The sequence below is a fragment of the Onychostruthus taczanowskii genome, unplaced genomic scaffold (assembly GCF_017590055.1).
Source record: "Onychostruthus taczanowskii isolate IOZ18803 unplaced genomic scaffold, ASM1759005v1 scaffold2, whole genome shotgun sequence".
Classification (NCBI taxonomy): domain Eukaryota; kingdom Metazoa; phylum Chordata; class Aves; order Passeriformes; family Passeridae; genus Onychostruthus; species Onychostruthus taczanowskii.
In genome coordinates this window covers 1803548-1825233 of record NW_024499239.1, presented here as the reverse complement: position 1 = coordinate 1825233, position 21686 = coordinate 1803548, and the positions used below count along the sequence as shown (strand labels likewise).

General features: G+C 35.1%; 1 protein-coding gene across 2 annotated transcripts in view; it reads left to right on the top strand.

Moving 5' to 3' along the window:
* TUSC3 (tumor suppressor candidate 3) overlaps positions 1 to 19796 on the top strand; it is a 109914-nt gene extending 90118 nt beyond the window's left edge. For both annotated transcript variants that reach the window (XM_041402831.1, XM_041402830.1), the window contains 3 exons: positions 9301 to 9375; positions 12101 to 12191; positions 19514 to 19796. In XM_041402831.1, the coding sequence (XP_041258765.1) occupies positions 9301 to 9375; positions 12101 to 12191; positions 19514 to 19529 (182 nt within the window). In that variant the 3' untranslated portion in view covers positions 19530 to 19796. The remainder of the gene's footprint in view (positions 1 to 9300; positions 9376 to 12100; positions 12192 to 19513) is intronic.
* Positions 19797 to 21686: the final 1890 nt, after the last annotated feature.

Here is a 21686-nt window from a genome sequence, read left to right as displayed (position 1 = left end):
CTCTAGAAAGTGAATTTTTAATACCTCAGATGAAAAAATATTAATTTCCTTAGGATTTCTGTATTTTATTTTAGGTAGTGATCCTACCCCATCTGCTAGATGATTTCTATATAGAAATCTGGTTTTCCATGCTGTAGCTACATAATTAGGACTTGGGTAAGAAGGACTTCTGAAGATGTCAGATACAGTTTAAGTCATTTTATAAGGCAAAATTAAATTCAGTAAAATCTATACTAAGCTACTGATTGCATAGGTAGATATACACATACAGTGTACTCACCAAGGACTGGTAATAGGGGTGAATTTCATTGGCACTAGGGGTGGGCTGACCTTCGCTTGAGAGGGGCTTGCCAAAGCCACTCAGTCACTCTTCAGCTGCTCAGGGGAGAGAAAATGTAGCAAAAGGCTCATGGGTCAAGACAAGGACAGGGAGAGACTTAGGGAAATTAACTGAAGTTACTACCAATCAAAACAGAGAGGGTAATGAGAAAGAACAAAAAAATCTTAAAACTACTTCCCCCCCACCCCTCCCTTCATCCTAGGCTTAACTTTGCTCCTGATTTATCTACCTGGTCTCCCACAGTGGTGCAAGGGTATGGAGAATCGAAGTCGTGTCCGGTTCATCACAATTGTCTCTGCCTCTCTTTCTTCCTCAGGATGAGGACTCATCACACTCTTCCCTTGCTTCCTCCTATGGGAGAAAGTTCTTCACAAACTTCTCCAATGTGAGCCTTTCCTGTGGGCTGCAGTTCTTCATGAACTTAATGAACTGCATGTTTTCATGAACATGTAGCAGAGAACAGTGAAAAGACATGGTTGGATATCCGACAATCATTAAGGTTGGAAAAAACCTCCAAGATATCCTGGTGCTTGCATATTATACACTTCTGTGACTTTCAGGCTATTACTTCAAGCAGTCTGTATTATGCTGCAAAGATGACACTTAACTCAGTTTTGTTTTTTGGCTCCCCTTTCTCTTGTTTTGGAGAGTTAACTTCAGGACATAATTATGGAAATCATGAAAGTATTGGTTGAAAGGGATCTCAGAAGACTATATGCTGCAGTCTTTCTGTTATTGAAGGATTATCACTAACATTGGAGCTTGTCTTGCTTGGTGTTGTTGGGCGCAATTTTTTCAGAACTTCAGGGATGGAGATCACATAATCTCTCTGGGCAGTTTCAGATATGAAGCTGTTTTTCATCTAGTCTGAACCCTCCAACCTACAGTTCATGGTGCATTCTGGTATGAATTACTGTCTTGTCTGACATAACATTTGGCTTCCCTTTGGATTTCTTTTGCCAGCCTTATAGAATTGGTGGAAGAGATTTAGTGAAGCTTTCATTAAAAAATGAAGCGAACGCTCTATGGAATAGAAGTGTGTGATCCATTATGTTTTAGCTTTTTTTTGCCTAGGAATAAAACAAAAGCCAAGGTTTGCTTTTATTCATGCTACATTATGCATCATTGTTTGCCATAAATCGACAGGTTAAAAAAATTCTAAAAAGAAAATATTTTTGTCATTATTTCCACTAAAAAAAGTAATACGGAATAAGAATTCGGTATAAATTTAATTTGAGGTTATATCCATGAAAATATGCCAGTCTTTTCAATCTGCTTTCAGTTTTCTTTTCTTCTTTCCAGGTTGAAACATTCTCTTTCGCCATGCAGAAAATGTTCCAGACTTGTGGTGTCTATTCTTGCAGCCCTCTTCTGAAAAAATTGGGTCTTAGATAAGAGGAGTCAGCAGAAATGATCGGTACTAATAAAATTTTTTTAAATGCTGAGTAGGTTGACATTCTTGGAGTGACAAGAAAGTAAAGACAAGGTATTGAAGTACTGTTGCTACAGTTATTAAGAAGACGTAAAGGCAAAAGAGAGATAACTTTGGAATGAAGAGCTGTCATTGCCTGAGAGAAATGACGTGCAGTAAACTGCCCAGTCAGTATTACTGACTACAGTTGAGTAGAGATAGTGTATATGGCTGTTATATCCAAAACGGCATTGAAGTTTGCAGCTGTAAATATTGCTCTGGGTGTCAAGATACAGCAAGAAAGATAAGGAATAATAATGTTGGATAAGCTGCACTGAAGTTAAAAGATTTCTTAAATTCTTTTATTCCTCCTTTTTGTAGACACTACTCAGTATTTCTAATGAATTTTCATCAAGTTTTTATGTTATTCCCTGGAGAAATAAAACTGTTTTGAATGTAATGTCATAGTTTTTTCCCTTTTGTAGTATCAGTGGATCTTTACGGAGTAAATTTAAAAGTAAATATTTTCATTATGAAAGGAGTCTCAGTTATTAAACAATTTACTTATATACTTATGTAATATATTTGTATAATATAGCTCCTATGTAGGAGATATTTCAACCAAAAACCATTATTATAGGAATTAGCAGTTGTGATTAACCTGGTAAGTTTTCTCATTATTACTATTAAACTTAGCATTGATGCTGATTAAGCACATGCACCTAAGTAAAAATGGAAATGTCTTTTCAGTTTCCTAATTTGAATTCCCAAGGCAAAGTTTAATGGGACACCTGGGTAGGTGGAAACGAGATATTGATTGAAAAGCAAAAGGAGAAAGCTTTTTGGTAGCATTAAAATGACAGCTATTATGAACGCGATTTCCTGTCCTACAGAGGGACTTTAAATTAAGTGTATTAAGTGCCTCTGTGGTGTGAGGAAACTTCTCCGTAAGATGAATGTAAAGAGATGATTTTCTGTATGTCAGAGTCACTGAGCATAAGAATCTGAAATTTTGAGTCATAAGTCAGTAGAATAATATTCAATTAGCTCTCAGTAGTAAGATTCTGTCACTTGTGCATCAACATGCACAACTAGTTCTGTGCTCCCCAGAGATTATATGGTAAAGTGAATGAGGATGCTAACTAAAGCAGTGAGACAGGTTTATTGTATTCTTGATCTTAAGGGTGGAAGAAGGGAAGGAAGGAAAGGAAGGAAGGAAGACCACGGTGGATAAAGTTAGGACTAAAAACACAGCATTATAGCATATTTAAGCATGCTTCCTGATTAACTTTGGAAACCAACATCCAAAGCAGCACAACATCTTGCACATTTTCTATTATTTACTTGCATTAGCCGCCAGTACTGCCTGTGAACCTTGTAACTTATTCTGATTCTTCTGGAAGGTGTCTGATTGCTTCTAAATGTAATGGAGCATAAGGACATCATAGCTAGAAAAATCAAGACAGTTTTATGTTACCTAAGTCTCCTACTGCTTGACCTTAAAACAGTTCATAATATGACCCTTTAGAAAAGACATTAAGGTTCCTTAAATGTGAAAGAGATATGCAGAGACCTTAAATTTACAGTTGGGCATTTGTTAACACAACATGAAACATAATTCAGAATCTTTCATCAGCTAATTGCAGTACTCTGGAATTGGTGAACTACCTCCACATGTGGTGTGTGTCCTCTACATGAATTTACCAACTCTGAATTTCAGTGATTTTGAACCATTTTCAGTTTCTAGTTAAAATTTTCCAATGGAAGTGCAGACCCCTGCAAAGCTAATTAGGTGTCAGCTGCACTGGTAATTGGCCCATTTTTATTTGCCTTTCACAAATAGCTGACTACTTGTCTACACAAGAGGCATTCACTGACCATAGGCTGAAGACATTCTTAAGGGTTTGTTTATGCTTCAGTTAATTATTTTAATGGTTAAGAAACATATTAGCTTGAATGGCTAAAAGATGCAGAAATCTAGTCCAAAGTTAAATTTTTTACCTTTTGGATCCATAGATGCCTTTTACTAAATGGAGTAGTCCTGAAGTGCATTCAGCTAAGAAATAAATTTTATTGCCTAGATCCTAGCAATGGTGGAGAGTAAAACGACAGCCTAGACTCACGTTGATGATGACTTATGGTGTAGAAAAAGAATGTGTGATATTCTCAAAAATATTTATCGATTTGTAGGAAAAGCAAGAGAGATTGTGCCTGCATGCAAGTATCAAGTGTGTGCTAACAAACAGCTAGACATAGTAGGGCTAGTGTTTGAAATAAAGTGCTTGAAAATAAGGTAGATGTTTGTAAGTGTTAGAATACTGAGAGAAAATTATATAGTCTCATAAATACTTAAAAAAGCTCAAATGCAGATTGTTTTAGGAAACGTGTCTGTGTTTAAAAGTTAAATTAAACTGTCAAGAACTTCCCTCATTTCTTTGTTTCTCCGGTATGCTTAACATCAATAAAAGTAAAGTACTGTTATACATCTACCTGTTCTAGAGGTGTTTAGACTTCTGTGATTTGAATATTTATTTGAAATATATATTTGAAAATTTAGAGAAATTGATTACAAAATATAAGTAAAGCTAGAAAAAGATATTATGGAGCAAACCACACTATAGAAATTTGCAAGATGGACAGCACTAAACCTGAAATTTTATTAGATGTAATCCATACAACCAAAAAGGTGATAAATAATAAATGTAAAAATCATTTCTCCAGTGTTAGTTTTAGCTGATCCTAAATGTGAATAATTAGGATGTAAATCAGGCTGAAAAACTCTGCATGTTTGAGTAGTGATTTAACACAAACTTAATCAGGTATCTCTATGCTCCATTTTGCAGCTGAATTAAAACAGATTCCAGGGTCTTTTCTTCTTCTGATGCTTTTATATGGCCTTTCCATTCTCAGATGTCTAAGAGCACCACAAGAGCAATGGTTCTATCAGATTGCTTGCGGATTAGAGAGACAGGTTCATAAACTAAAGCTGAAACTAATCAAATTAATAATAAACTTTTTCACTACAGGAAATTCTATATTAGTGTGAAATCTATTCTCTGCTCTTCTAAAATGATGCAAAAAGGAAAGTGGTATAGTATAGTTGGCATTTCAATGGTAGAAATGCAAACTTTGAGCTACTTCACTGTTGTGACATGCATATTTCAAGGAGTTGAGTAGAATTCCATGAATGCCAAGACTTGTGTGATACTTCTTAAAATTATTGAAAAACCATCCAGTTAAGCTGAAGCCAGAAGGTTTTAAACAGATAGTATGTTCAGGGTTGTTCTTAGTATCATTACAACTGGATTTCAGGCCATTAAATGATACTTAATACAGCTTGATTGTGTATTCATCCATAAATCCATATTCAGATAAATAATTTTCAGACTGTTCTCCACTTTTTCAGCTTCTGATTTAGAAGTCATCCTTCTTCAGTGAGATGAAACATACAGGAGTTGGCATCTTAAACACAGAAGTTTAAGTCTCAGTAGAAAAAGGTTAAAATAAATATCCCTATCAGCATAATATGCCCTCTTGTAAGGGGCCAGCAAAGAATTTCTCATGTTCTAATCATCACCCCCAGCAAAAAGCAAGCCAAACAAAAAATGGAATGAAAAAAGGAAAAAAAAAAAAAAGAGAAAAGAAAAAAAAAAAAAAAAAAAAAGGAGAGAGAAAAAAAAAGAAAAAAAGAGAGAAGATGAAACCTCTGTAGATCTTTCTGTTCATATTACTCCTTGACACAAAGTATATGATTTTGTTCCATGTCTGATAAACTGAACCAGCAATTTTTAAAGATTACATGATAATCTATCCCCATTTTAGGTAACAGTAAACTGAGCATAGGCTCAAGTGATGAATATTTTGTTCTCTAGTTTTTCTTGCTCATGTGTTATTAAGCAACTGCGTGATGTGCATTTTAAAAGGTAGCTGTTTCTTTCTGTGTTTGTAATGCTAATGCCAGATTTTGCACCCTTGGCAGAAAAACAACTGAATATGAATGAGACCACCAAACTTTTTTCACAAAAGTAACCAAATGCTACTCAGGCTATTTTCTCTCCTTCTTTCACTTCTCACTTACTACTAATTAGGAATAAATTTATGACATAAAGATATAAATTATGTATTACATTAATAAACTTTGGAATTATCAGGTTTTCTTCCTTTTGGGCATTATGTGATTAAATTTTCTATTTTCTATTATTAGTATGCTAATAATAAGTATCCCAAATTTACTAGCAATTAGTTTCATATTGTAGGATATCTATAATTTTGGATTTTATTGGTTCAGTATTTTTGGTTCTGCTTTGTTTTGGGTTTGGTGGTCTGGTTTTTTCCCTATTTCTGATAACGCATCTTGATTTTTTCAGGGCTGAATATTTTATTCTGATTATTTTCTGTATAAGCTTATAAATTGTGATTATTACTGTCTTTTTCATCCTGCTTTAAAACTGTTGTTCTTCCTGTATCAAAATTCAAAACCTTTTCAAAAGCCCTATGTAAATAATATGTTTTCATTTTTTATGAAAACGTATCAGCTGGGAAAAGGAAAAGCAGAAGTTTCATATGTAAAAATGTAATAATTTGAGAAGGTATAGAACAGGATTTACACAAAAAAATTCAATAGAGGAATAAATTTATCAGAAAACATTTGCTTTCCATGGCTTATCTGACTGCCACATTCCCCTCATCTTTTCAAAGTAGTTTCGTAATACATAGTGAAGCAGATAAAGAGGAATTGGAAAATAAGTACATCTTTGGTGCATCATTTTTGCAGATGAAAAACTGTTCAAGTAACCACTTGCTAAAATTTTACATTCTGCACTATTAGAAAATTGCGATACTGTAAAAGATTATTTTCAGAGCTGGGACTGTTGCTTTATGTTGCATAATATCAAGACATTGTAGTCATAATACAGAATGTTAGAAATGAGTGAAAAATAGTTACAAGCTATATATTCTGTGGTAAAAAAGCTAATTATTGTATCGAAATTACAACTCAGGTTGAATTTTTATTTTAGCAACAGAGAGCTGAGGCAAGTACCATGCACAGTGTTACAGTGTGGCTGTGATATCATTGAGTGTAAAAGGCAACCAATGAGGCTGAAGGCTCAGCAATGTTGATTAAAGTTGGAAAGCAATAACTGAAGCAAAAATAGTGACAGCGTGAGGGAAGCTTCAGGGGTAATGATGTGAAGCTCCAAAAGAGAGGGGAAGAAAACCCCCGCACAATTCATGTGGTTACAGACCTATAATTCTCCGTTGCAGAACAACTTACTTTTGTGAGATTGTTGTTCTTGATGGTAAGAAAAGTGAATTAAACTCCTGGTCTGCTAAGAAAATAAGAACTTTGTTACAGAAGGGATGTGTCCCAAATGGCTTTTTAGTGTGTGGTTGGTTGGTTTGTTTCTCAGAAGCAGCCAGGTAAGAGAAATAGCAAAGAACCACATTATGTACTGATACTGCATGAGATAATCAAGAAAAAAAAAACCCAAAACCAAAAAAAAAAAAAAAAAAAAAAAAAAACCCCCCCCCCCCCCCAAAAAAAAAAAAAAAAAAAAAAAAAAAAACCCCCCCCCCCCCCAAAAAAAAAAAAAAAAACAACAAAAAAAACCCCAAAACATTTACAAGGCATTTCAAAGCCTTTTCAAAAAGTAGCACTTTCCCAAGAGGACCTGGTGAGTTACCTTTACATCTTGGGACTGTGCTTTTCTTTCCCTTGACTGTTAAATTCAGGAGAAAAACACTATTATAAATCTAAGTGAGGAACTGGTAAAATAAAGTTATTACGTAATGCTACCTTAGGGGCTTTTCTTTAATAGGGTAGAAATACATATGGAATTTTTTTTCTCAGCCGTTTTTGTGACAACTGCCTCAATTAATCTTTATGTTTTTGTAACATTGAAAAATGAAGAATTGAATTATTCTCATTACATTCTCCACAGTTCTTTTTCCCTACTGGAAGTATAGCAGTAGAACAGGAGATTCCCAGTCTCATATGCTTGTGAGTCTGAATCTTAACAAGTAAAACTTTTAGAAAGCAATTTTTGTACCATGGATTCCAAGATTAATTTTTTCACAATATTTTGCTGCCTTTTTTTTTTTTTTTGTATTTTTTCAAGTGCAGTCATAAGCTTTTGGAAGACTTGAATGTAACCAATTATTCATAGACTGTCTCTATGTCTTGCAGCTTGCACATGTGTGAGGAATTTAATTTGAGCTACTAGCATGATTTTAATTGGAGCTTAATTTAGGACTGTAGGTAAATGTCTGCATCAAAGAGGTGATGTTAAAATTATATTTCCTTCATGTTGCCTATTTGCTTGTGCCAACTTTCACCATTGATGTTTACTTTTTAAAATCCTGTTATTCTTCATTTGACTTTTCTGTTTGTGAGTATAAAATTTGGAAGTCAAACCTGAATCAGGCTTCTCATCTCTTAGGAAGTGTGATTGTGTTAGCATTGACAGTTCTAAATCCTTTTGCTCAAGCTCAGCTTTATTAAAATTTTACAATGAAAATTTCAGATGTCTTTGAACATTTTGGTCTAATTTTGAACATTCCTAAAATGAAAAATATTAATATATTATGATTAGTGCAAGTGCAGTGTTACTAGATGCAGGTAATACTTATGGATCTAGCACATTTGAAGTGTCTTTTTGAATGGTGTGCATAAGTAATAACATCTTATTCTTGAAGTCTGTATTCATCATGCCCTGAGTTAAGTAATGTTGAAAACTCCAACCTTATTTGACCATCTGAAAAGTGTGTTGAAGTTTGTGTTTGCTGCTATTGTGACCTTTGGTTCTCATGATTCACACCTGCTTCAGAGTAGCGTTCAGGCTTGCCTCTGCTTCAGAACAGATGTTATGCACAGTGGTAACTGTTCCTTTTTGTTGATATGGCTTCAAATAAACAATTAGGAGAATGGCTTAAGAGCTTGCTAGATTATTGAAACTGTTTTATCGTTATGTACTTGTTCACATTTGTAACAGTTATAATGAGACAACAAAACATTGAAAGTGACTGAGCGCTTTGCCTCTGAGATGTTTCTCTGCTAAACTGTTAAGCAATATGACACTAAAGAGGGAGTTAATGTCTTATCTAAATGCAGAGGAAGATAAACCAGTCCAGCTACTTCAGTTTGTGTCAAATAACCAGTGAATTGTGTGCAATTGCAATAAATTATTTCTGGATCTTACAGTTTTTGTTTTTTAAAAATCTTTTGATACAGAATATTTAAATATACAGAATATTTTAAAATACTGGGGAGTGGCTGTTTCCATAACTGTCCAAAATTTGTGTCCTACTTGTCCTTTAAAGTTTCTTGAACCTTCTTTCATTTTTTTAAAATCCAGAATGCACAAAGAAATTCCTGTACATTTTTGCCACAGGTGAGTATATCAGCACATTATAGATTGTGATATGCAGTTGTTATATATAAATACCTTCTTTCATTTTATGAACTTGCAAGCTGTAGTTCATAGATCTACCTTTGTGGCTTTCTGAGGTATCCACACATCTGCTGCTTTCCTTGACAATGGCGATTCAGATGCTGCTATCACCATGGGAATGGTACTCCTGAATGAAGCTGCTACTTCCAAAGGGGATGTTGGAAAAAGGAGAAGTAAGTTGTACTTTATAGCTAAAGTAATGCTTGGACAATTAGAAGACACTGTGAAATTACAAGTGAATATCTGATTAAGTTTTCAGATGGTCTCTGCCTTAAACCAGTGTTTACCTTTTGTTGTTTGGAAAAGAGGAGAGCATAAAAATTCTGTTGATAAAACTGCATTCACATGAAGTAGTAACAGTAAAAAAATACTTTAAGCATTCTCAGCCCAAGTACAGCTTGACACAATGTCTCTGTTACATTGCATAACTGCTTTTTGGCTCTTGGATTATATCAGAAGTCAGTGATATTAAAGAACAAGAGTTTCAAAACATTGTTATAAGATGACAACATCCAAAAAGTGCGAAAATTCTTTTATTTGGTACTCTTGCCAGTATCGAGTCTCCAGAGGAAGGTAGAAGCCCAGCAATAGGTGTAATACAGAACATACCTAATCTCTAATGTCAAAAGATATTTAGCTTGAAATGCAATTTTTAATGTTTTTCTGAATTTTGTTGGTTTTTTTGTCAGTGAATCACATTAACACACAATATTAAAGGGTTTTATCCAGAATCAAACTTTCTCACTGTTACGTCAGACAAGGTTTTACTGAGTATGACATGGGTTGAAACAAAGATGCCCATCTGCCTTTGCACCTGTTATATCCCCTAACTTATTTTTCTCATATAAGCCATTGAAGGTCTTTGGAAGATAACAGAATTCCTACACTGTCTCTTCTTTCTTTTGAGGTCAGTTCTTTAGCTTTCCTGTAATACACAGTATTGCAGATAGAGCTGGCCAACTATTTTATTTTAAAGTATTCTAGAACTCTTGACAATAACTGGGTGAATGGCTAGAGATATCTCTGATCTATAGTGATTTGAAGGTCTCCTTCAGCAAGCTGCAGATCTGTCATTAATTCTGAGTATCTTCTATAGTAACTAGCTTTAACAGTGGTGACAAAGTGATGCCTTAGGTTTTAGCTTTTTATATTTTTCAGATTCTGTGCTGCTTTAGTGTGTAGTTCTGAGCTTCCTATTAAGGATGATAAGCTCTATTCACAGAGTAGATAGACAAATTCCTTCTCTAGCTGGGGACCAGGAACAACCAATCCAAATTTCAGGTCCAAGAGCATAAACAACGGTGGAATGAAGAGAGAAAACAAGAAGGATGGGACTTCATAACCTAAAGTTATAATTGGACAATTAACTCAAATATGCAGATGGACCAGGACTTACTTATAAATAGGTGTGAGACCACCTGTGACCAGTCGTCCATTTTGTGACTATTCTGGTTCATCTTGGGTGTAGCCCTGGCTGGGCTCTTGTGCTGCCCAAGGTGGATCCATTGAGGCCTTTTAATAAATCCCTACTTTATTCTTTAGCTCTGTCTAGTCTCTGTTCTAGGTCAGCCTTCACAAGGTATCAAAAGGATACAGTGACATGAGTTTAATTGGAATGTGATCGTAGATCCGGGCCTGTGAACACAGTCACAGTGAAATACCAGTGGACTGCAGCAAAAATTCAGGCTCTTTGCGGCCATTATGTAAATGCTTTCTGTGTATCTGCCTTGCACTGTTCATGCTTCCAGTTTATTCATCCATGCTTGTAAATCATATTTATGAGTGGTGATTTCTTTATAATGAAGTATGTTTATTAGGTTTGTACCTGGCTAGTTTTCTCAAAATAACTGTGGAAATTTTATATTCCAGTTGACATGTGTCACTTTCCACATGGTCAGTTTTAATGAAAAAATGCATCATTGTCAGTTTCCTTGGCTTCATGTTTTCTCATCCTTCGCTCAAAGGCAGCGCACTTTTGAAGCATGAATATTGCAATTAAATAGCAAGGGTTGGCTAAAGTAGGAATAGGATAAGAAGAGGAGTTTTTAAAATCAAAGTAGCTCACTAGAATCAAAATGTTATCTTATGTAGATGAGCTGCATCTCAGTTTGTTACATGTCCCGCTTTTTAAAGAATTTATTTACTTGCAATAGAGTGGGCTATCACAATCAAGAAGGTTTTATGCTATTATTCCACATGATGCCAACAGATGTTCCAAATTTTGTTTGTTCATTTAAGCATTTACTTTGTTAGTTCATTCTTTGTCTGAAAAGATGCAATGGTATCTGCATGATTGTTATTTACCTCCAGAATCTGAAGATTTATGTTGCTAGTGAGCTAACAGTAAAAAGTGATTTGGCTGCCAGCCTTGGCTGCCAGCCTTGGAACTTCGAACAGTGACATTTTTAGCCATTAGTAACTAGATAAAGTAGTTACTAAGCTGCCTTTACTGCTACTTCAGCCATAGATGGTTGGCTAGGCTAAAGACATGATTCCATTAGTCAAGGGACATTTTTCTAAATGTATATTTTTTTTCTAAAAAGAACAAGCAAATACCTGAAATGACATTATTTGATATGTATAATTTAATGGGCTGTTAAATCCATTATCAGCAGTAAGGTGTTTGCATCCACATACATTTGACTTTCAAATTTCTGCTTTTTTCTTGAAAATACATTTGCCCTGACAGGTTATTTTTTCCTAATAACCATAAATGTTATTTCCATATCTGTTTGAAATCCTGTCAGAAGATAGTGGGCTTCAGTAGTCAAGGCAGTAACATTTTGTATTTCACTGTGTCAAAATTCTCTATAAATGATTGACATAAATAATATTGTTTGTAGAGATTGCAGGTTTAAATCTTTTATGTGCTAATAAACAAAGTTGTTTTCTTTCCAGTAATATGTCTGGTAGGCCTTGGTCTTGTGGTCTTTTTCTTCAGCTTCCTGTTGTCGATATTTCGCTCCAAATACCATGGCTACCCTTACAGGTAATCTGTCTTTTAATTCTCATCCTATAGCCTGTAATAGCTTTGTAGAAGTTTAAGAATTGCTTTTAGCTAAACAATCTTTAATCTTTACCACTGAAGTCAATGGAAGGTGGTAGAAGCAGGCAGAATGGTGATTAATTTAAGCAAACCAAAGTGGGCTGGAATGCATCTGTTAAAGCAGACCACTTAAAAGGGTTTGAGCACAGATGCGTGACATATGCAGTGGCCCCTGAAAAATGCAAGAAAATAAACATGCTTTAGTTTGTAAGGCTTTATTAGGTATTTTTTTTTTTGTATAACTAAGATGTACATAAGACAGGGCACAAAAAAAAAACCAAAACAGTGTATGATGCTAAGATTTGACTTCACTAAAAATACCCTTTTCTTTTGTCAGCCACACCATGCAGGAGAAAAAGGATTATAGTTTTTCTAAATTATACATACACCTGTCAATTAAACAGTTGCAATTTTTCTAACAAGTGAAAATGTAGATTTCTCTGATTAGGCCACATGATTAGTACAGCAGCCAATTTTGTACTTTGTGTTTTATTCTTCTAAAAAGGATTCAGCCTTGCAAAGCCAACTGAGATGTAACATTTTAGCTATAACCTTACAATTTTTCTATTAGTTTTTCCTCTAAGACTTCAGAACTATTTTCATTTTAACAGAGCTTGGTCTCTTTACACTGTTTAATTGACATTTAGGTTGCTTCAGATTAGTTTTATTATTTAATAACACCATTCTGAAGACAAGGAAACTCTTCCCGTTCCAATATGTGCACAAGGTGTGCTTCTGCTTTTAAGTAATTTCTGCTAAAGAAAGAAGTCTATAAAGGACTCAGTAGTATCATACTGCAAAATTTCATCAGTATGAAATTAATAGCCCTTTGGGATAGACTGTCCTGCTTTTCAGCATCCTCTCTGGAGATTACTTCCAGCTTGACTGACTTGGGGTGAAAGGCAGGATCCAGTTTTCCTAAGTATGAGCTTTTCTTACCTTCCATTAACTGCTTAAATCTTAAACTTTGAAAAAGCAGGATCTATGAGCTTAATCTGCAGCTGAAAGCTCACTTGAGAAGCATTGCCAAAGAATGGCAACCCGTGGTCTGAGTTCCCTTCCAACTTTCCATAACAAGTTTATTAAATGGAGAGGGCGCTGGTGGTGTCATGTTCCTTGCCATGTAATTTATCAGTTACTAAAGAGAACCTGAGTTCATGTTAGGAATGCTCATATCACCTATTAACAACATGCTTATATATATCTATGCCAGACCTTGCATTGCTTTTGTGAAAGTTTGCAATAGGGGTTTTTGGCTGCTGTAAGATACGTAGGATGTCTGGTGCTGAGCAGCATTGTGAGCATTAGTATGCTCTGTGAGTTCGCATGCGAACACGATACCACTGCTGTTGGTACAAACTTAATTGCTGAGTATATATTGTAGTATCAGGTACTATAAGCTTTGGGAATCTTAATTTAAATAATGTAGGGTTTTTCCCTCTTTTCTTGCTAATCTGTTTGCTGTAAATACTAGGTGGAGTGGATTTTAAAATTTTGTTATCCCTACAATTAATCTAGAATTTACTGAAATACCAGATTTCTTTTAATGGGAGTGTCTAGCAGAAGTTGGAGGCCTATGTAGATTTCATACTTCTCTTTTATTATCCAAGCTAAGAATAAAGCAGAGTAAGATTTGGGGCTAAGGGGCAGAATTCTATTAAAAGCTTAATTTTAAAAAAATTCATTTGACAGATGATACATATCAAAAGTAATTGTACCTGTTAGTATGCTAAAGCTTATTAAAAAAAAAATAAATCCAGGACATGAAAAAGGATAATTCATCACAATCCTGATAAAATGAAGTAGTGCCACATCATGTTACTGTGAAGAAATTACTACATCCATAAAGCAAATTCTGTCTTAAGGAGCTCATTAGACTCAATACCACAACTTATAAATCAAGTAAATTCATAAAGAAATGAACAGTGTGTATGCCTAAACTCATAGGAAACGTTTTATAGCTGGCTAAGTGTTACGTGGTTTTCATGGAGTTTTTTAAATACTGCTACTGCTTCTGCATGATTTTGGGCTTAGCTGGTCTTCCTGGATGGTTCCAAGTTTTCATGGTAATAAATTAATCATTCAGTCTTAAATCCTCACTCAATCTTAAATCCTCACTTTGGTATTGGAAACCATCACTGGAGCTGATCTTGTGCTCTGCTATTATCAAATTTACTAGTTTAAAATGTAAATGTGTAATTTGCTTATCAGGTCCTTTCCAATGTTAAATCTTTCATGTTTCTGTTGGTCTCTTGGGTAGCTCTGACCCAATTTTCTGTTATTATAAATAAACACTGTTGATTCTTTGACACTTCAGTGGTCGCAGTGTGTCATCTTCACAATCCCGTAGCATTTTTTAGAAAAGCCTCTTTGTTTTTTGTGGATAGTTCTTACGAATTTTAATGAACGTGCAAAACACTAAGGAGGACCAATTATATAAACTCTGTTATTTTCTCTTTTTCCTTTTAATTTAGTAGCTTGCATTTTAATTTCAGTCATATATGCTAAAATACTTTAACCTTTTTTTCTGAATTCCTTAAGATCTTCCCAGAAGTTCCATTTCCACACCTCATCAATTGATCCCAGTGCAGATGTATCTTAAGATGTGAAATGATGTGAAATAGGTTTATCCTTTTCCTTTCACTGGTTGTAGATTTCACCTTGAAACTATCAGTCTTTATGTGATGAATTGTCCTCAGGCTAGTGAAGCTTTGCCTTTAACAATACTAACAACAATGCATACTAATGATCTGTCAGGAAAAAAGTGACATTATATTGTCCTGCCTAAAGCAACAGTTAAAGAAAACTGAAATTGCTTTAATTCTATATGCATGACCTCAAGCATCAACTTCACTGTCCTACTTAAAAAAGAAAAAATTCAAATGTCCTAAATTTTTTCTGTTCTCTGACACTGAACAACCAAGTCAGTCCTTTGTGAAACATCGTGCATTGGTAAGGAGTGAAACAGTAACACAACCTGCTGTACATCCTCTTTTCTGCAGTGACCTCCACGTAGCAAAGACAAATCAAAACAGAGCTGGATAAACATAAAGCCAGAGTCAAAAACTGTAGAAAGACTATTATTTCTTTTTCTAATGGGCTCTATAAGGTGCTCTTTAGAGGGCATGTGTATAGGCAGGGACAGTAATTTTGACAGACTTTTTGATGCACTTCAGACATTTTCAATTCTGATTTCATTCTTTCACAGGATTTTCTTCTTGAAGGCTAGTCTTGGGCAAAAAATTGTTTAGTTTATATGCTGGTAAAATACTCTTACATTGAAATGGGAAAGGTGATGCAAAGTGGGGGTCATCATAAAGGTTACTCACTAAGCAACCACAATCATTATGGATGAGCTCACATGCAGCAAATATCTCTGCTAGAGCCATTTTTTGCCATGGCAGGACTTTTTCATGGCTGCATTATTCTACCTTTTTTATGGGAACGAGATGAAAAAATCTATTTTGTTAAAACTTTCACTTTAATTGATATCATTAACTATTGAAAGATTATGTAATAATTTTATTTTATACTGTTGAGCATTTTCTCTTTATAATTCTTCCTGAATAAGACAAGTGTATTAGTGCATCTTAGACAATGTTTTTAGGAAACCTTCTCACCCTAGTATTTAAAGTGAATAAATTATATGTTAAATATCAGATACTCAGTGACTGAGCAATGAAATGTCATTATATCAGCACAGAATTTCATCTGTCAACTCATACACATGGGAGTGACACAGAGACTATTCTTCACTATAAGTCAAAACTATGAACTCTAAGTTGACTTTGCAAGTCAGGAAAGAGCTTGGCTCTCTGGAAACCACACCTTAGGCAGTTTCAGCCCAAAAAGCACACAGAATATGAAAAAGAATGAGAGAGGATGCTAAGAACAGAAGATACCAGTACATAAGCACAGTATTGTATTATTGGGAATTTTAGGCATGTAAATATTTGTTACACTGCTTCAAGAGGACAGAGAGAAAAGTTTTATCCATGCTTTACTGATATAAAAAAAAAAAAAAGTCTTGTTTTCTTCTTTTTTAGCTTTGGCTGCAATTTAACTGCCCTAGATTGTTTTTTCTGCTTTGTTTTCTGAATAAAACTTCTAGCACATTTTCATTACTCTTAACACTTGAAATTGTTCTTTCAAGCCTACATTTTATCATTAGTTGTTTTAATTCAATTTAAATGAAATAAACACCTGAAAATTCTGGTTTCATAATTTTTCATTAAGTAGCTTTTGAATTTTTTTAGAACCTGCCTTGCAATTGAATGTTTCATTATCCAATTATCCTTCACAGCCATTATATTTCAGTATTATTTACAAGAGTAATGTGAAATTTTTTTAGTTAAACTATAAAAAATAATCAGCCTTCTGAACTCTGTATTGATGGAATAGAAAATACATATTCTTTATTGGCTAGCTGTGAAAATGAACTAAGCTGTGCAAGGCATGATAAATAAGAGATGCCTTATTTTCATCAAAAACCCATAAATGTTAAGTCAGACAAAGTATTCATTTATTGCTTGGGGAAGGACAGTCAATGCAACAGGACACACAAATTGCAAGATGCCCCAGAGCTTGAAAAATCCTCACATTCACTGTATACACATCTACCGTGTTCTAATATAATTGGTTTCAGTAAAGAAGTCCTGTATAATACTGAAATTAAAATTAAATGCAAGTGAATAAAATAGAATAGTTATTTCTTGGAAATATACTGGGAAAATATTCATACATAGAATAGTATTGAGACATGTGAAATTAAATTTATTAATAAACATAAGCGTACTATTACCAGCTTTTTAGATATTTCATGCGCAATTAAATTTATTTCCCTTAAGTCTATGAATTGGTAAACCTACATCTGATAAATACCAGGATTCACAGTTTGATCTATAGTGCCCAGAAAAATTGGCTACTTTCTTTAAAACAGCAGAAATCAAGATTATTTTAAAAGACAGGAAAACAATACATACTTGTTTAAACAAAGCCTTTACATTTAGTGTTTTCTATGTACTACTGTTAATGTGGCTAAACAGTATGTTGTTCAAGAAAGAAGCTGCCTGTGGAAATGGAAGGCAACGCAGTACAGTCTCCCTCTGTTCATCTAAACCGTCTAACAGCATGCTGAATTCATAAAAAGCCACACACCTCCATATTCTTCTCTGTGGGAAGTGTCAACATCAGTGCTGGTTTCTAATCCTTTCAAAAATGGGAGAACTGAATTCTAGTTGTCTGGACCCGTAGCAGGTCTCTTAGGAAGGATGTGCTTCTTACTGTGGCAAACAGTTTGGATGCTGGATGCTCTTCCCAGTAGGACCTTCCTTCTGTGATTATCACCATTAAAAACACCTCTTTTTGCCTTCCCTCTAATCTTAAAGTTTCCTCAGTATGCCTTCCCTCTAATCTTAAAGTTTGCCATTTACTTTTACCTATTTCTATCCATTCCCATCTAGTTTATGTCTGGAGGGGCACAGTTTATCCAGGCATTCCTATTCTGCTTCACCCTGTTTTGCAACATGTTTTCTTCTGTCTGTCTGCAGATCTATCCCAACAGATGTTGTCCAGTTTGTTACTCTTGATTTTTTAGAAACTACCCACCCCCTGTCTCCTCCTTTGTGGTTACTCTATGGTTTTTTCATGGGGTTTTGGCTTCTTGTAGTTTCCCATAGAGTCAGAGAATGGCTGGGGTTGAAGTGACTCCTGGAGATGAATCACTCTTCTAAAGTAGGTTCACTTATAGCAGTTTGAAGAAGATCACTTCCAGGCAGGTGTTTTGACAGAAAGAGCCTCCACAACCTCTCTGGACAGCCTGTTCCACTGCTCTCTCACCCTTGAAATAAGAAAGTTTGTCCTCATACTCAGATGGAACTTGATGTGTTTCAGCTTTCTGCCTAGGTTTTTTTTTTTTTTCTTGTTTTAGAACTTTCAGTATTTCTTTTATCTATATTCTGTATCATGTCTCTTAGCTGCTAAAGGTGCAGTTCCCTTATAGATAGAAAGTAAGGATCAATAGTTGTCGTAGTAGCATGTTGATCCAATTGCTGTATTTGTATTTCTTTGCTGTTACATTATTGAGTCTTTTACACATCTTAAGCCTATCACTGCTAGGCTTAAGAAGTCTTCAGCCCTTCCCATTCTTCTCTCCAAACTTTTTCACTAGCAGTCCTCTCTCTTTTCCTCTCATATCCTTTCCCATATATGGCCTTGCACATCTGTTCTAGACCTGGGTTATGTTTTTAGTCATGTGTGCTCATCATTCCCTTACTTCCCCCTTCAGCCCTCTGCAATTCTTCTCTCCAGGAAGTTGTTCTCACCAGCTTTTCCCTATCATTAATCCCTTTACCCTCCAGCACCAGACAGTTGCCATCTGTTTTGCCTTGCTTTGTATGTCTTGCCTAACAAGCTTGTCAGCTGCTTTTTGCAGTAGTGAACATCTTTATACTGATACAGTCTTTTAAGCTTGTGGCACTTGTATTTATGTTTTGTAATGATTAATTAATTAATGCCATGAATGGAAAAACTGGTGAAATTACTACAACATGGATGCTGGTGCACACTGCATATCTAGGAGTTGAAAGACCTGCCAGGCATAGCTAAAGGCAGTACTTCCATTTAGTAGTTCGTAGCTTGTGTGTTTGTACAGTTAGTCCATAGTCTTGCACAACTCTCTCTCACTATGGGTTCCTACTTCCCAGTCTATGGGATTTGGTAAAGTACTTGGAAACACACAATATGTATCTACATTTTAGAAACTAAAAGTTTCCTTCCAGGTGTAAAGAAACAGCAATATCATTGGAAACTTCTTAATTTATAAAAATATCAAGAATTTAAGAGTCTGCAACCTTACAGAGCCTTACCAATCGCTTTATACTCTCCCAACTCTGGGGCCACTTCAGCAGTAAAAGAAGATGGTTTTAAATAAACCTGAAACATCCCCTGGGAGAGATTTCTCACTTCAAGTAGTAAGAGCAGATGCAGAACTTGATTAAAGAGAACAGATGTTTGAAGAGTGTTTTTCTAATTTTTTTTAAATAGGCAAATTTAAGTTTCAATCACTTATGTTTTATTTGATAACTTTCATCCTTGCTTAGTAATTACTAAATGGAATATAAAAACTTAAGAGATTATTACACAAATGTCAAATGACTTTTCAAATTAATGTTTTGAAGTCCTTGTTTATTATTCTTTTCAAATAATTTTGGTGCTATGTTTTATATGCATTTTTCAGCATTTAATCATGTTTTCTTTCTTTTCAGCTTCTTAATTAAATGAATTCAAGGGGGATTCATTTAGAGCTGCTTACCATGAAGATAAGCTATAACTGCTATTTTCAGCCCACCAATGTTACATGTATTCAAGAATCTTTTGTTGGTTCATCTGTTTTTGTGATAATTTATATAGTATGGTGATAGAAAAATGAATGCAGTTTTATGCAATGAATGCGTAATTTATAGAAACATATAGTAAATATCTCATTGGGAAGTCCTAAAATGTTATGAATATAGTGTGCTCAAGAATTTAAATAAATTTCAGTATAATGAGCTTCTGTTTAAGTCTTCCTTATTAACTGTACTACATGGATCCAAAGGGTATTTCTGAGATTTTTCACCTGAAGTTCAGTTCAAAAACAATCTCGAAACAAACAAAATAACATCACTTCTTTAGCTACTATTAAGAGATACACCCTAGTGGAAACTGTTTAATGACTACACCTTACCCTCACTTTGCTCCGTAACAGAGTATTTGTATAGAGTCTCTGATCACCTCTGACATGATGAGCCATTAACATAAAATTCTATTCTACACATTTTCATCCTGGAGTTCTTTTCCTGACTCAGCAGTGTGTAGAGTACATACAAGTTCATCTCTCTTTCATGCCAAAGGATGCAATTCATAATTCATTATGGAATCCTGAAGGCAAGAATGCTTACAGCAGTCAGAACTCAGATATTTTTACGCTGAGTCTGTGGTGACAGAATGGGAGGGTGGGGGGCAACAATACTTCATAACCCAAAACATGTTTATTTTCTGAAGTAGCAACAGGAGGAAGGTATTACTCAATGATGCTTGTAACACAGTAAAGGTGAGTCTGTTAGAACTGGGGTCGCAGCAGTTGCCAGTTTTATGTGTCCACCGAGCTCCGTGAAAAGCTTATATAGAAATTAGTAATGCCATTTAAAAATGCCATTTTTTAGCAGTTCACATCTCATATTATGTGAATTACTCATAAATCCTTGTATACACCTACACAGTGTATTCTCAGTGGCTCAGGAAACAACAATCATCACGAGATACTCCACCTCAGTCCTACTTCTTTTCCTCCCTACTGGCAGTTTTCAACTGAAACTTTTCCAAGTACCTATTCACTGTCAGTAGCATTAGGATTTTCTTCATTCATAATAGAAAAATGCCTCTAAATATGAGAGTAAGATTGCCTAGACTTCACAAAACATATTTCATCATATGTTTTTACCTATTTCTTCTCCAGAAATACTGGTATGTTAAGAAGTGGGAAACATTTTTGGACAAGAAAAAATAAAAAAAGAGGAAAGACAGCTTATATCTTACACAAAACCAGAGCAAGACCTACTCGTTATCCTAGTGAAAACCCTAGAAAGTTGTAGAGCAATATTTAAATTAGAAGCTGAGTAAAAACAAACTCAAAACACCTGGTACACTGACTGATGTGGACTGTGAAGGGGGTTGCAGCCTTTTCAGAGATGCTTCAGCTGTTATTCAGGAAGGCCAATCAGCTTGCCCATGATTCCGGTTGACTGGCACATGCAGTTCCTGGCAAGGAAGCCAGGACAGAATTTGCAAGACCTTTGTGTCAGTGGTAGAGGCTTGAGAAAGGGATGGAAAAATTAAGTTGTATGGTATTGAACAACAGCCCTGGTATAACAAGCATTCAAACCCCTGGTAGGAAAATAAATAAATCACTAGGACAGTTATCAGGATAATGACTTAAGAATGGCACAGCTGGATCTGCAGGTGACAAAGTGGGGCTGTATGGGAAAGATGACATAGAGTGTGGCAGCACAGACCTCTTACAGGAAAAACAAGAAGCAGAGCAGTAGGTCTCCATGGCTGGAAGTTGTGTTCTAAAAAAAAGAATTAGAATTGTGCAGCTTGGTCAAGATGACAAGTGACTGGAAAGTAAAAGAAGAAAAACTGCAAGTTTCAGATGGGAAGTAATAATGAGAGATCTTAAGACCTTGTGCTAATGAGACTAAATATTTATGATGAGGTAAAGCATTCCAGTGACACATGACTGCCTGCTGGAACAACTAATAATCTCAAATTGTATTCAAATCAAAAGCAGCAGCTTGAGTAACGCATGGGTGCTAACATACTGTGCAAGAGGTATTCATGGGATAGCTACTCTGTAACAAGAACCACAGTACTGTAGGGTACATGTTGTTGCAAGAC